Here is a 15,476-nt window from a genome sequence, read left to right on the forward strand (position 1 = left end):
GTGGAGGGTCTTGCCTGGACATTGATGACTGCTGACTAGTCAGGGTGGTGGTTGCTGAAGGTTGGGGTTGCTGTGGCAATTTTGTAAAATAAGACAGCAATGAAATTTGCCACATCAGTTGATTTTTCCTTTCATTTGAATACTTAGAGGCCATTGTAGGGTTATTAACTAGTCTAATTTCAATGTTGTTGTGTCTCAGGGAATATAGTGGCTGGAGGAGAGGGAGAAAGACTGGAACAACCAGTGGTGGAGCAGTCAGAACACATACAACATTTAATGATTAAGTTTGCTGTCTTATATGGGCATGGTTCATGGTGCCCTAAAATAATTACAACAGTAACATCAAAGATCACTGATCACAGATCACTGTAACAGATATAATAATAATAAGAAAGTTTGAAATGTTGTAAGAATTACCAAAATGTGACACAGAGACATGATGTGAGCCCATGTTGTTAGAAAAATGGCACCTATAGACTTGCTGGATGGCAGGATTGTCACAAATCTTCAATTTGTAAAAAAAAAATGCAGTATCTGTGAAGCATAATGAAGTAAAGCACAATAAAACAAGGTGTGCCTATAAACAGTATGATTATTCTTGCTTTTGCCTTCTTATCTAGTAGATGTTTCATATCTAAGAGTTCATGGTGCCATCATGGCTGATTCGTTTAAGTGGGAAGCAGACTAGCATTTTCTGCTGCAGCTGCTGCTGGATGATAGATAATCCAAGTGGATAAAGATTATAATCAGGAAATAACCTTTATTAAAATGAATTACTTTTTATGATAAGTAAAAAAAGGTTAAAGTATTTTCACTCATGCAATAACTTTCGGATCGATAATATTTCAAATAATTTTTCAAATAATTTTATTATAACTTCATTAATATGATCTCTGCCAGAACCTATATCTGGTAGTACATAATCCTTCTTTAAAACGTGTATATACATATATGCACGTATACATATATACATATGTGCACATATATACATACATATGAGTAATTTTCTCTCTTTTTTTCATCCAGCTATGTTTAGTAAAGAATTTGTAAAGAATGATTTTAAAGGTAATAGAGTTATCCTATTGAAAAAAACAACACAGTAATGATTAAGTATAATCAGCTCATTCAAAGTAGGTTGAACTCTTTCATACTTTTGGCATCCCTCTCATTTCTGTCCACTGAGAGAGGAAAGTCACAAATCTCTGAGTTAATACGGGTTTATCTTACTCAGAGTAAACATACAAAAATATGTCCCCACCAATATGGAAGATATTACAGACAAGGAGCAGGAGACCTAAAAAGACAGACTCACAGTCTAGAAAGAAAAATCTATAACTGTGAGGGAAAGTTTTAAACTATTTTTTAAAGGAGATTCAGAGAAAGTTAAAGGGACAAGTAGAAGAAAAACAGACTCGGCCCAAGGGAGTTCCATGTTCCTGAGTCATAAAAGCCTTCTGGTTTCCCCTTGTCTGGAAACATTGTCCACAGTGCTAGGAACAATATGCTGTTATTTTTAGTTTCGAAGAAAACAACCAGGAAAACAAATTCAGGGGAGAATTCTGTAAGAAGAGGAGAGTGGTTCTCTTTGCATAAAAATAATGAGGTTGAATGGAGAGAGAGGAAAAATACCAGAGCGAGGAAAAGTTAATAATACATTTGATCCTCTAGAGAAAAGGAAAATCTACCATCCTAGACCACTTCTTCACCTATAATTATGGCTCTCTCAAGTTATGCCTGTCTCCTAAATAGTGTCAGTTATTTATCTATAGGAGTATTTTTTAAAAATCTATATTTTCTTTCATCAATTCAATTAGAAAAGTATTTATTGAATCCCTACCATATGCTTCCCTTCCAATTCTGATAGACAGAAGACATCGATTTTTTTTTTTTTAAAGCAACAATGATCCTCTGGTCATCTATAGCTCTCAAAACACATTCCCAAGAATGCCATTTTCACGAAGTGTTATTCCACAGACAAGATAACTTGGGGCTCAGAACAGTCACTTAACTTATCAAAATACAATTTTAGTGTGTAAATATATATAGATATATGTGTTTCTATATCCATGTGCTTTACCATAGGCAGTATGGCATAATTGATAGAAAGCTGCCCTCAGAGCCACAAAGACATGGGTTCGAGTCCTGCCTCTGACACATACTGGTTCTGTGACTCTGGGTAAATCATTTCACTTCTCAGCTCTCTAAGACCATCAGTGGCAGAGAGGGTACCAGATTGCATTGGTAGAAAGAGCTTCCTCAACTGGGAGTTCCCTATGTCAATGAAATAATAGGTCTAGGTTCTATCCCTGCAGTAAAACCTTACTAACGTAGACTGATTTTTAAGCCAGAACTGTATGAATTCTTAATTGAATGATGTACCAGAGAATATGAAATATGCAAGTATATACTATAATTCAAATTAACCTACATTCCCTTATATTTGTTGTTCAGTCATTTCAGTTGCATCTGACTGTGACCACTTTGAGGGTTTTTTTTTGTGGCAAGGATACTGGGGAGATTTGCTATTTCTTTCTTCAGCTCATTTTACAGATGAGGAAACTGAGGCAAACAGGATTAAGAGACTTGCCCAGGGTCACACAGTTAGTAAATATCTGAGGCTGGATTTCAACCCAGGTCTTCCTGATTCCAGGCCTGGCACTCTATCCACGGTGCCATCTACCTCCCTTCTATAACACCTTAAATAATTTGATTTAATAGTGATTATATCAGAATCATCAATCAATCAATAAACATTTATTTAGCATCCACTACGAACCAGACATTGTGCTAAGCTCTGGGGATACAAAAAGAGGCAAAAGAAATCTCTGTCTCAAGGAGCTTACAATCTAATGGGGGGAGACAATGCAAACAAATATATACAAAGTGAGAATTATTTTATCCTTATCATATTCATTGCTTATGCACACTAATTTTTTGGACTATACTTTAATTTCAATAGGATGGAGAACTCTTAGAGTGGAAATTCTCTATACCAGTTCAGATCAGTACTTGTTCTGCAACTTATAGTCTTAAAGGGTTACCTAGGTCACATAGGGATTAAACCACTTCCCAAGGATCACATAACCAGTATGTGTAAGAGAAGGATTTGAACCCATGTCTTTCTGAATCTAAGGCCAGATATCCATCCCTGACATGATGCTGCCTCTCTATGTGTAAACAAACTTTTCTAAATCAGAGTGCTATTCTACCCCTGACTAGGCTCTGAAACCTACAGCTGGAAATGATATCAGAAACACCTTCCCTAACACCACCCAAAATGACTGAACTATCTTTACCATACCACAATTCCCTTTAAAGGAAGACTAGGTGATTCATCTAATGCCACAACTTAGTTAACTCATCCAAAGCCATGCAGCTAATTATTGACAGTCAGAGAACTATGAAAGTCCAGATCATCTAAATCTCAGGTCAATGTTACTTCTACTATCTGATATTCTATAAGTGAAACATATACTTGTTACACCCATGTTTCTCCTCTCAGGATGTCAAGCAATTGCTCCAACGTGTTACATATGTCCTAACCACCAGGTGGTACAAAAAGTTTGAGTTAGGAGAGAAGTGATTATTTTTCTATTATAGTAACAACTAATTATTAAATTAGGATTAAGTTTTCTTCTATTTCCTCATTCAGGGACCAGTCCCTTTAAGTCATTCAGCCAGTATCTGAAGGATAAGGCCGATAGATGAGATTGGCCTAATCCTGGAAGTATTAATACCTCCATGATTTTGGGCAGGACCCCACCCAACTAGGAGACCTTACTTTTGTTTCTAGTGTAAACTGAATCTAATCTAGGTGAATTCCAGCCCCAAAGCATCAAGTCTATGCCCTTGTACTCCTCCATTGGAGTCTAAGGTAACCCAGCTCATGAAGAAGAAAACCAACCAGAGTTGCCTGGGTAGAGATGGATTTCTTTATCCAGATTGCTGAAGGAGCCTGAGTCTCATAATCAAGCCATGTTCTCAGCAGGAAGAGCTGAAGACTTTTAGCCTACCTCCTCATTAATATGTCTACTCCCTCATTAATTGTTCACCAATCAATGTTGATTTTTACCTATCAGGAGCACCCCCTTTTCCAAAGGTATTTAAGCATTCAGTGATCTCCATGGTTGGGTCTTTGGTTGTTGAGAGAGACCAATGATACCAATTTATTGATTATTAGCTGGCCAAATTAATAAATCAATTAATTACCCAGAAACTCTATCTCTCAGGATTTTCACTTGTCACAAGTTACATCATCTTACTTCAACTAAGCATGCACAAAAGTGCCTTTATCTCCATTCTTTCCCCAGTGCCAGGTTTCTTCCTAGCTCCCATGTCCTGCACTGTACTCACTATGCTATCTAGGTAACTATGAAATCATAGATCTCATCCTTATCCCTATGAATAGGGACTGAGAGATGAGAAAATAGAGACAACAAACATGAGTTACTAAGAGTTTGAAAGTGGGGGAAAATAGGAAAACATCTTAGGTCTGTGATAGGAGATCTGGTCAATGGGAATCCTATGTTCAGATTATATGGCAGCTCTTGGCTGCCAAATCTGGTCCTGTTTCCTGTATTTATGATGTGTGTGTGTTTGTATGTGTGTGAGAGAGAGAGAGAGGGAGAAAGAGAACATTTATTAAGTGCTTATTGTGTGCAGATACACTGGAAATATAAATATAAGAAAACAAGATAGTCCTTACTTTCAAGGAACTTCCTGTAATGTAAAAGAGAACTGGAAATGGGGGCGAGGGGAGAGGAGAAGGGCAGGTGTGGTTTAAGAGTATGGGGACAAGGCAGTCAGAAGGGAGGTAGAGCACCTCGGAGAAGGAATTGAGCTAAGAATAAAGATAGCAGCATGGATGGGGCCCCATATGAAATATTAATCCCAGTTAAAGGACTCACCAATTAGAAGGGCAGACCTCAGGGTAGAATCACACTGAGGTAGACAAGGAAGCAGTGGAGAGGTGAAGCAGTTCAGAGAGCTTATCGGGGAGCTCATATGGCATGAATTCGTATGGCATGAATTTGATGTCCTTTGCCAATCAAATGACCCTCCTCTATATGGTCTATGGAGGAAATAATTTTTAAGAATACAAAGTTGGGGAGCCGCTAGGTGGTGCAATGGATAGAGTACTGGCCCTGGAGTCAGGAAGACCTGAGTTCAAATCCAGCCTCAGACACTTGACACTTATTAACGGCGTGACCCTGGACAAGTCGCTTAACCCCAATTGCCTCATCAAAAAGAAAAAAAAGAATACAAAGTTGGGAAGGCTGGCTAGACTAGACAAAGTACACAGAGAATAAATGCATGCTGTAGACCACACGATCTTACATGCATTCTATAATGTAATCTTTTTTAAAATTCATTTTTTTATTTTATTTTCAGCACTGAATTCTCTCCCTCTTACTCTTCCACTCCCACTGAAAAAGCAAGAAAAACAAAACAAGGCACAACTTTATAGTCAAGAAAAACAAATAGCCACATTAGTCATACACCCACCCACCCCCACCAAAAAGAAAAATTAAAATAACCTCTATCAGCACTCTGAGTCTTTCACCTCCCTATCAGGAGGTAGGAAACCTTCACCATGGTCCTCTGGAATTGTGGCTGGTCATTGTGTAGATCAGAGTTCCCAAGTCTTTCAAAGTTCTTTGTCTTTAAAATATTGTTGTTATTGTATACATTTTTCTACTGGTTCTGCTCACTTCACTTTGCATAAGCTCATACAGATCTTCCTAGGTTTCTCTGAAGTCATTTGCTACAGCACAATATTCCATCATATTCATATATCATATCTTTTTGAGACATCCACCAATTGATGGATACCATCTCAATTTCCAGTTCTTTGATGCCACAAGAGGAGCTGCTAAAATATTTTTGTACATACAGGTGATTTTCCTCTTTCTTTGATCTCTTTTGAGTATAGACCTAGTAATAGTAACACTGAGTCAAAGGGTAAGCACAGCACCCTTTCCAGAATGGCTGGACCAGTTCACAGCTCTGCCAGTAGTACATTAGAGAAGATAATATAAGGAAAGGAAAATATCAAAAGAATGGAAAAAATAATGGACAATATAAATATTCAAAAAATGTTAATGAAGAAGATATCAGTAACTTCTGACCCATTTAGTTGGAAAATACTTCATGAGAAAATACAGGGACATATTAAGGGCATTATTGATGGAAATGTGAGAAAGCAGAATTTCACAAATGATTTTGTCTTTGATTAAAAAGCAAAAACAAACCTTGTCCTTTGGCAAACAATCATGTGCTTATAAAGGATATAGTCACTTACTTACCCCAATTAAAGTCTATATTCCTTATTTACCAAGGGCCATCTCTAGTCACCCAGATCTTTATCTTGCCACTTGACCTAGATGGCTCTGGAGAAGAAAGTGAGGCTCGTAACTTTACACAGCCCTCCCTCACTTAAATCCAATTCGCTTGCCAAGTCATGGTATCACCTTCCTGATGTCATGGTCCTCTTTGAGAATGAAGGACAAACAACAACAACAAATGATTTTATAGGACACCATATTTTCACAGTCATACAACTGACTGAAGGCTGCAGCAAATTCATCGTTCCATAGTATGTTATTTGTGTACCCCACAAAAAAGCATTTTACCTAGGGGAGAGAACCATATCTTTAAAACAGGCTCTTCTCCAAAGAGGAGTCTTTGGTGAAATCTGGTAATATCATACAAAAAATATCTTGATAAATGAAACCAAAGGTAATTGGGTTTAATTACTCTCTGGTCAATAAAATCAAGCAATCAAGGAGTGGAAAAGACAGGGAGAAGCATCCTCATCAATGATGTTTCTGGGAGTCATAGAGAATGCCCTGCCTAGTGTCTAAATGGAAGAGAGTTTCCCTATAAATGGTAAGGTTCTCCAGATGCACAGTTGACATTGTACTGATTGAATGACACCCCATAACCTTACAGGGCTTCCTCAGTGAGGAAGATATTGGCCTAACAGTTCATATAGAAGAGGGAAAAAGGAAGTAAATGCCTATTGTCCAGACTATAACATTCATTTAGATGGATCAAGCAATCAATCAGCAAATATTTATTAGGCACCTACTATATTCCTGACAGGTACTGTGCTAGGCACAGGGGATATAATAGAAGTACAACAGGTTTTGCCTTTAAAAAGTTTATATTCTATTGGGGAAGAAGGGATAAAATGTATACCTATAAGTATATATAAAACTTACACAAGATAAATATAAGGTAGTTTTGTTAGGAGAGGCACTAATAGTTGGGGAATAGTTCATTTAGTTAGTAAATTAACATAGATGATGTTTAATTTTTATTTCACTAGAATTTCAGGTGAAAATTGTGGATTTTTTTTCAAAAATTTTTGTTACATTTTTAAAATTTAAATCTTCCTGTCTAGGAGAGGCCCTATAGATGGACAATAATAGAACAACGATAGAAATGAAACAGTATGAAGAGAGCAAGGTGCATTGCATTGAGGAAATAGTGAGTGCTTTTAATAATCCTAAGCTTCTCCTTGGCTCAAATACTCATTTTCTTAACACCAATATTCTCCCTGTGATGGTTTATTGTTGTGGTTTCTCATAAATTACAATCTCTGAAGAATCCAAGTGGTGGATAACCCAAAGAGTATGGGGGTGGATATAATCAGGTTACCTTATATTTCCAATGGAGACTTATGCAAAAGTAGCACAAAGGCCAATGACATAGGAAATATATGATCAGAAAAGGAAATTTAGCCAGAAACAAGTGTGCTGCTCTATAGTCTCCTGGATATTGCTGTCCAGGCCTGCTCTTTGCTTTCAGTACTCCTCATGTGGCCATGGTCTTTACCACCCCCAGTCTCTGACCCAGCTAATATCCTTGCCTAAGGCATTGCTAGACTCTCTGAAAGAACCAGAGTCTCTATTCTAGGACCAGCCTGCCCAGTTCTAAGCCCCTGGAGTCTTGGCTCTTAGGCCAACCATCTGACAAGGAGCAGAATTCCAGCTCCAGACACTAAATTTTCTCCCATTTTGATTCACCTGGACCCAGAAGGTTGGGGTTCTAGATGGAATGTCTTTGAATTTCTCTCTTGGGCATCATGAAAATATGTTTCTTATGGCCATAAGCTTCTGATGCAAGATTCCATTACACTGAAGAGTGGTGGGGAGAGGGATAAGAGGGAAAAAACTCTCCTATTCCCTCTGTGAGAGGTGCAAGTAGGTCTTGAATTCTTCTCCCATAGTCTGTGCTTTCTTCCTGATTAACTCACCAGGTTTAATTACCCTTCATTAAAATTCTCAGTCTGTTCCATTTGGTGGTATAAATGACTGGAGAAAAGGCACCAGAACAATCCATGTATAAGGGGAAATTTATTATCTTTTCTAATCCTCAGCCTCATTGTATGAAGCTTTCATATACAAATGGGTTGCACAAAGTTCAGCACCCTTATTTTCATCAATCATACTTGAGGACTCAGTGGATAGAAGGAGAGTTTCTTTGATTAACTCCCTAATTTATTTGGTTGTTTCAGTCATGTCCAGCTACGACTCCATTTGGGGTTTTGTTGCCAAAGATACTGGAGTGGCTTGCCATTTCTTACTCCAGTGCATTTTACAGATGAGGAAACTGAAGCAAACAGGGTTAAGTGACTTGCCCAGGGTCACACAGCTATTAAGTATCTGAGGCTACGTTTGAACCCAGGAAGATACGTCTTCCTGACTCCAGGTCCAGCACTCTATTCACTGCCCCAATCCCCTAATATACTAATACACTATTATTATTGGTTGGGTTGCCCAAAACTACCTTACCTCACAGGCATGGTGTTATGATAAGTCTTAAAGAAGCATTTGAATAGAACTTATTTTTATTATTTCTTCTGAACATACAGCTTGAACATATCAGAATAAGCAAGAACCTGTGGTAGTTTTTATTCTTCTGAATTTGATCAAGTAACTTTAGTAAAAAAAAAAAAAGAAGAAGAATAGAATAGATAACATGAATAAGTAACCAAGAACAGAATACATACAAGGTCGTTCATATAGTGGGACTTAATTGGATGTAGGCTCAATACTATGGAGTAACCCTAATCCTACTAAACTTCATCAGGTAACTGAGAAGCCCGGTCCCAAGCCAGCAGAGGCACTCAGGGAGCCACTCATCCATGAACCCTACCCTCCTTCCCCGAATTTCTGGCAGCTGCTCTCAGATTCTACGATGTTGTATTGAGTGTAATTATCCCTAGTTAAGTAACTGCACAAAAGTGACATCAAGTTCCAAGACCTATTCCAACCATAACTTCTGTTCAAGCCAACTGCTATGGAGGGAGGTCTCTGGTGACTCTGTCCTTGGCCCTGTCCTGGTCAATGTTTTTAATCAAGGCTTGAATGAAGACAAAGAAAGGATCCTCATCCAATTTGCAGATGAGTCAAGGCTGGAAGGGAGAACCAGGATGACAGAATCAGTTTTTAAAAAGATCTTGACAGGCTAAAAGTAAAAGCTGAAACCAATAGGATGAAATGCAGTAGAGACAAACACAAAGTTATGCCTTCAGGTTAAAGAAACAGTAGATTGAAAGATCACAAAAAGAAAGCTAACTTCCGATTAAGTAAAAAACTAATAATGATCCTGGAGCACAGGACATAAAACATATTCCCCTTTTCTTAGGAGAGCAGAAGAGGACTGACTATAGGAGCAAAATCATCAGGCATCACTTGTATTGGTTGTTTCTACTTGTTTTTCTCTTTAACTAGGGAGGTTTTGGTTTCAAGGTAGGAAAGGTGATAAAAGGTATAAATTACTGTGCTGTAAAAGCAAAGGAGAATAGAAAATAAACCTGTGATTTCTTTGGCATAGGGACCTCCTGCAAGAAGAAACACCCTCCACCAAATCAGGTTAGCACTTTCTCTGCAACTTGTAGTCTTAAAGAGTTTTACTGAGAAGTAAAAGGATTTTACTCTAGGGTCACACAGAGGCAGGGGTGGCCTTGAACTAGCTTAAGGACTTTCAAGTTGATTGTTAAATTTTCAATATGACCATCTGTACTTTGAAAATTGGTAAACCCAAGCTCAGATTCTTAAAATCTAGCCACTGCTGGGATTCTTATAATCTAGCAACTGCTTAGATTCTTATAATCTAGCCACGGCTCAGATTCTTAAAATCTAGCTGATGAGGATGGGATCTAGACCCCAGAAAGGAAAAACCCTGGACTTTCCCACATGACCAAATCTCTGGCCTTCACCTGAGGCTATACTCCCATCAACTGGCCTTTCATTGTGGCTACACCCCGTCTCCCCTCCATCGTCTTACCTCCCTATGGCACCTGGCCATTTCCCACCCTTAATCCTAGCTAGGCTCCATTCTCCCTTGGCCATGTGGTCCAGGTCCCAAGAGTTCTGTTCACCCCAGTTTACTGGCCACTCCTAGGTCCCTCCCACAGTCTTTCTGTATATAAGGTCTACCTTGTCTCCATTAAGATGCTCAAATTCTTAAAATCTAGCCACTGCTGAGATTCTTAAAATCTAGCCAATGCTCAGATTCTTAAAATCTAGCCAATGCTCAGATTCTTAAAATCTAGCCACTGCTGGGATTCTTATAATCTAGCCACTGGTCAGATTCTTAAAATCTAGCCAATAGCTTATGTTCAGACTCCTTAAGAGTCTGACCAATATGATGGAGGTTCTAATAAACCTTGTCTTTGGCTGAAAGAAGACTTGGGTCGAATTCTTTCGGGCAGGACTTGCGTTTTGTGATTTTGGGGTCCCAGGACCCCTAAACCCCTGAACTGCATAATTTTGTGGCCCATACGGGGAAACTGCCTAACCCCAAGTTCTTCTCCAGCCAAGACTATGTAAGCCTCTTCTCCCTCCCTTTCTTGTGCTGCAGTTGGGTTGCTCTCCAAGCACCAAGGCCTGGAGGTACTTTTTTGGTAGACAGTTACAAAGCTATCTCAAACTCGGCCTGACACTTTCAGGCTCTCGGACCACTGGGTCGGTTCAAGGCCATGGACCTGGGTACTTCTTCTGCAGCATAGAGGACAAGGATGGACACCCTATCTGGAAGTGTATGATCAATTCTGTTAATTCCCTCAGCACTAGGGAATTGTGGAAAACTGCAGTCACTTTTTGGTTTCCTGAGGCTTACTTACTCCCTTCCCTCTACACCTCTGAATCCTCTTTCATGGAGGTTACGGGGGAAAGTTAGAACAGCTAAAAACATCTTGGCAGATTCTGGAGGTTTTGTGATTGATCATTAAGGAGTTTAGAACTCCTCCTTACCACCGTGGTCACTCTTTTCTCCCACTCCCTTTGCTTGAGTCAAGAGGGTATCTGTTAACCCCTCTCATAGGAGAAGAGAGTTTTCACCCTTTACCCTTCACTTTTGATTTCACCCTCCCCCACCTGGGAAAGGAAGGAGATGGGAGGGGCAGCAGCTACAGCATGGGCCCCACAGGCAATGGCCTTTGGCCCTGGGGCAGCCTTTGCCTGGAAACATCACCCAGGTTCAGCACATCCTGCTCAAGGTAAAGAAGCTGGCCTCTAAACTTGGGTAAGCACACTCCTTTAAATTTGTAGTTTTAACTGTTAATGATGAGATGTTGATTCTCTGTGTAAAGTAATGTGGAAGCGCATTTAACAAAACTGAAGTTACCCTATTGGTAATGGGTTTGTTTCGAGTTTCAGATTGGTGAACTTTCTGTATCAGTTATGTCAAGCAACTTTTCATAATTTGGTTACCGCTAACATAATTTAGCTATTGTGGGTTATTGTTTTAATGTGTAAACTAGCCAAAAAGTTTGTTTGGGTTATGTATGGCTTGCTGAGAATTTTGCAAATGTATAGAAATTTCTAATGATTGGCTTTTTACACCAGGACAAATTTACATTTGAGATGTGAATCCTGGAAAAGTTTTTCCTAAGGTGTGATTAGTAAAACTTGCTGTTGGAGGTAAAAGCTCATTGGATTTTATATTGAGTTGTCTGATGGGTCATAATCCATCGATATTCAGTAATCCACCGTCTGAGAGAAATGCCACAAGTTACTCAGAAAAGGTGATACTGGTGGGTAGTCAGCATCAGGAAAAGCTGAGAGGACAATTTTAGCCTCAGTCTAAGATGGGATCCTCCTGGCTCAGTTCCCCCATTATGTTCCTTTGAAAGGGAATGTTATACACCTGGCTATTCCTGAGTCTGGCTATGAGGTGGATTTGATACTGCATGGCTGGAAATCTGAATCCAAACAGAGCTAAGGATGTTTTATCCTCTCAAAGTTGGGCCTTAAATCTAGTCCCTGCTTTATATCTGGGCCCTGCAGTTTTTTCTGTGGGATTTATGTCTTCCAGACTATGAGCCATTCATCTACAGTTGGTAGCAAACGGCGAGTACCAGTCAATGTCCCCACATCATGCCCTGGATGCAGCCTGTGCTTAGCTCCAGTCAACTTCCTGTTTGGGTCCCCCTTGAGGCAGGGACAGCTCTATGCCCCTTGCCAGCAAGAAGCAGTTTCTGAAGCTGAGACCTTCATTCCTTACTCCAAAAGAATTTGGGTCCCATTTGTTTGAGGGGGAATGATGGGGTTGAGATCTGGGCCCCAGAAAGGAAAAACCCCAGACTTTCCCACATGGTCAAATCTGGCATTCCCCTGAGGCTATAATCTCATCAACTGGACTTTCATTGTGGACCTCCCTATGGCCCCAGGCCATTTCTCCATTCTCCCTTGGCTGCCTGTGATCCAGGTCCCTGGAATTCTATTACCTCCTAGACTACTTGGCCACTCCTAAATCCCTCCCATAGTCTTTCTATATATAAGGTCCATCTTGCCTCCATTTAGATGCTCAGATTCTTAAAATCTAGCGACTGCTTAAATTCTTAAAATCCAACCATGGTTCAGAGTCTTATAATCTAGCCACAGGCTCAGATTCTTAAAATCTTGCCACTGCTTACTCATGTTCAGACTCTTTAAGAGTCTGCCCAATATGATGGATGTTCTAATAAACCTTGTCTTTAGCTGAAAGAAGGCTTGGGTCGAATTCTTTTGGGCAGGACCCGAGTGTTGTGATTTTGGGATTCCAGCACTCCTGAACTCCTAAACCGCATCATGGTGACATATTTAGTTTCTTTTTTTTTTTTAATAATTATTTACTTAAGGAGTGGCGTCGCCTCCACGAGGATGCGGTGAGGGAGGCCACGGCTACCGCGGGAGGGGACCGAGGCAACGGGAGCGGAGGCAGCCAAGCGGGGCTCGGTATGGTGCCCCGGACCGAGGGCGGTCTGGTGGCCGACGTGGTCTTCGTCATCGAGGGCATGGCCAACCTGGGACCCTACTTCGAGGGGCTGTGGAAGCACTACCTGCTGCCGGCCATCAAGTACTTCGATGGGGGCCCCCCAGCCGAGACCGACTTTGGAGGAGACTACGGGGGCACCCAGTACAGCCTGGTGGTGTTCAACACCGTGGGCTGCGCTCCTGAGTCCTACATCCAGTGCCACGCGCCCACCAGCAGCGCTTATCAGTTTGTCACGTGGCTGGACAGCATCCAGTTCATGGGTGGGGGCGGCGAGAGCTGCAGCCTCATCGCAGAGGGGCTGAGCACGGCCCTGCAGCTCTTCGATGACTTCAAGAAGATGCGGAAACAGATCGGCCAGACGCACCAGGTCTGCCTTCTCATCTGCAACTCGCCCCGGTACCTGCTGTGGGCCGTGGAGAGCTCCACGTACTCTAGCTACCCCACCGAGAGCCTTGTGCAGAAGATCAGGGAGCGAGGCATCCACTTCTCCATCGTGTCCCCGAGGAAGCTGCCAGCCCTGCGGCTCTTGTTTGAGAAGGCGGCTCCCCTTGCGAAGCTGGAGACGCAGCCGGCAGACGTGAGCCAGGACCCGCGGCACATGGTGCTGGTGCGAGGCCTCGTGCGGCCTGTCGGTGGAGGTTCTGACCCAGGCCCCCTCCAGCCCAAGCAGCCCGTGCCACTGCCTCTGGCACCACCCCCTGGGACCTCCCTGTCGGCAGCGCCCCCCCCAGCCCCTGCCCCCCCCTACGTCTCCCAGCCTTACCAGGTGTCCAGTAACCTCAGTGCCACCCAGGTGGCTCCTCAGAATGCGGTGGATGCTGCCAAGAACCAGAAGGCAGGACTGGGCCCACACTTCTCGCCCATCAACCCTCTGCAGGCAGTGGCCCCAGGAAAGGTGCCCCGCCCCCGTTCAGCCAGGCCCCAGGCCCGCCGCTTCCTCCTGGGCCCCCTGGGGCTCCCAAGCTGCTTCCTGCCTCCCAGCCCAGCCTGGTGGCAGCAGTCGCCCCCGGGCCTGGGCTGGCCCCTCCTTCCCAGCCTGGAGGGCCCCCCATGGCTGGCCCCGTGGCTGCAGCGGGGGTGAGTGACACAAGCCCTGATCAGTTGGGAGGCCCCGCACTCGGGGCTGGGCAGCAGTCAGTCACTAACAAAGTCCTGGCATGGAGTGGTGTCCTTGAGTGGCAGGAGAAGCCCAAACCAGCCTCAGTGGGTGCCAACACGAAGCTGATGGTCGCTGCCCTGCCAGGTCTATGTGAACAAGGGAGAGAACCTGAAGACTGAACAGTGGCCCCAGAAGCTGATCATGCAGCTTATCCCACAGCAGCTGCTGACCACATTGGGTCCCCTCTTCAGGAACTCCAGAATGGTCCAGTTTCATTTTACCAACAAGGATCTGGAATCTCTCAAAGGCCGTTACCATATCATGGGCAATGGCTTTGCTGGCTGCGTCCACTCCCACCACACTGCATCATGTGAGGTGTGTGTCCTCATGCTCCTCTACTCCTCCAAGAAGAAGATCTTCATGGAGCTGATCCCCAAGGACCAGAGCGGCTTCGTCAATGGCATCTGCCAGGTCATCATCAACCACAAGCAGCCCCAGGCTGGGGGTCCGCCACCCCAGGTCTCCCTCCACCACCTGCAGCCTCCAGGAGCCCAAGCCTGTTGCCTCCCCCACACCAGGGCTTGGGCCAGCCACCCTTGGGCCCAACTTTGCTGCACCCCCCACCTGCTCAGCCTTGGCCTGGACAGCTTCCCCCCACGGGCCCCTCTGCCAGGTCAGATGCTTTTGAGTGGAGGGCCCAGGGGTCCAGTGCCCCAGCCTGGTCTGTAGCCCCCAGTGTCATGGAGGAGGACATTCTAATGGACCTCATCTGAGATGGGCCCCCAACCTAATAAAGCTTCCTCATTCCCCCCACAAAAAAATTTATTTGCTTAAATGTGTTTTGCACAAGTATAAACATTTGTAATAGGTTTTGTTTTTCCTGCCTTCTCATTGGGTAGGGAGAAAATTCGAAACTGAAAAAAATAAAGAATAAAAAAGTCTCTGTGCTTAAAAAAAATTGGTAAACCCCACAAATCAGGGCTTAATTTATTGTTATCTTGACTATATAGAATTAGTAAAGTGATGGAGAAAATGTTCATAATGGAGATTAAACTTGGAATTATGACATGTGGACATTTTCTTTATCAGAGAGCTACTTGTGGAATAT

At 42.5% G+C, this 15,476-nt stretch overlaps 1 protein-coding gene across 1 annotated transcript in view; it reads left to right on the forward strand.

Moving 5' to 3' along the window:
- LOC114034632 (mediator of RNA polymerase II transcription subunit 25-like) overlaps window positions 1-15,097 on the forward strand; it is a 47,499-nt gene extending 32,402 nt beyond the window's left edge. Inside the window, 3 exon segments of the mRNA XM_027850360.1 lie at window positions 13,133-14,167; window positions 14,170-14,495; window positions 14,497-15,097. Coding sequence (XP_027706161.1) covers window positions 13,133-14,167; window positions 14,170-14,495; window positions 14,497-15,097 — 1,962 coding nt within the window.
- The last annotated feature ends 379 nt before the right edge of the window (window positions 15,098-15,476 follow it).

The sequence above is a fragment of the Vombatus ursinus genome, unplaced genomic scaffold (assembly GCF_900497805.2).
Source record: "Vombatus ursinus unplaced genomic scaffold, bare-nosed wombat genome assembly UNPS02009062.1, whole genome shotgun sequence".
Taxonomy (NCBI): Eukaryota; Metazoa; Chordata; class Mammalia; order Diprotodontia; family Vombatidae; genus Vombatus; species Vombatus ursinus.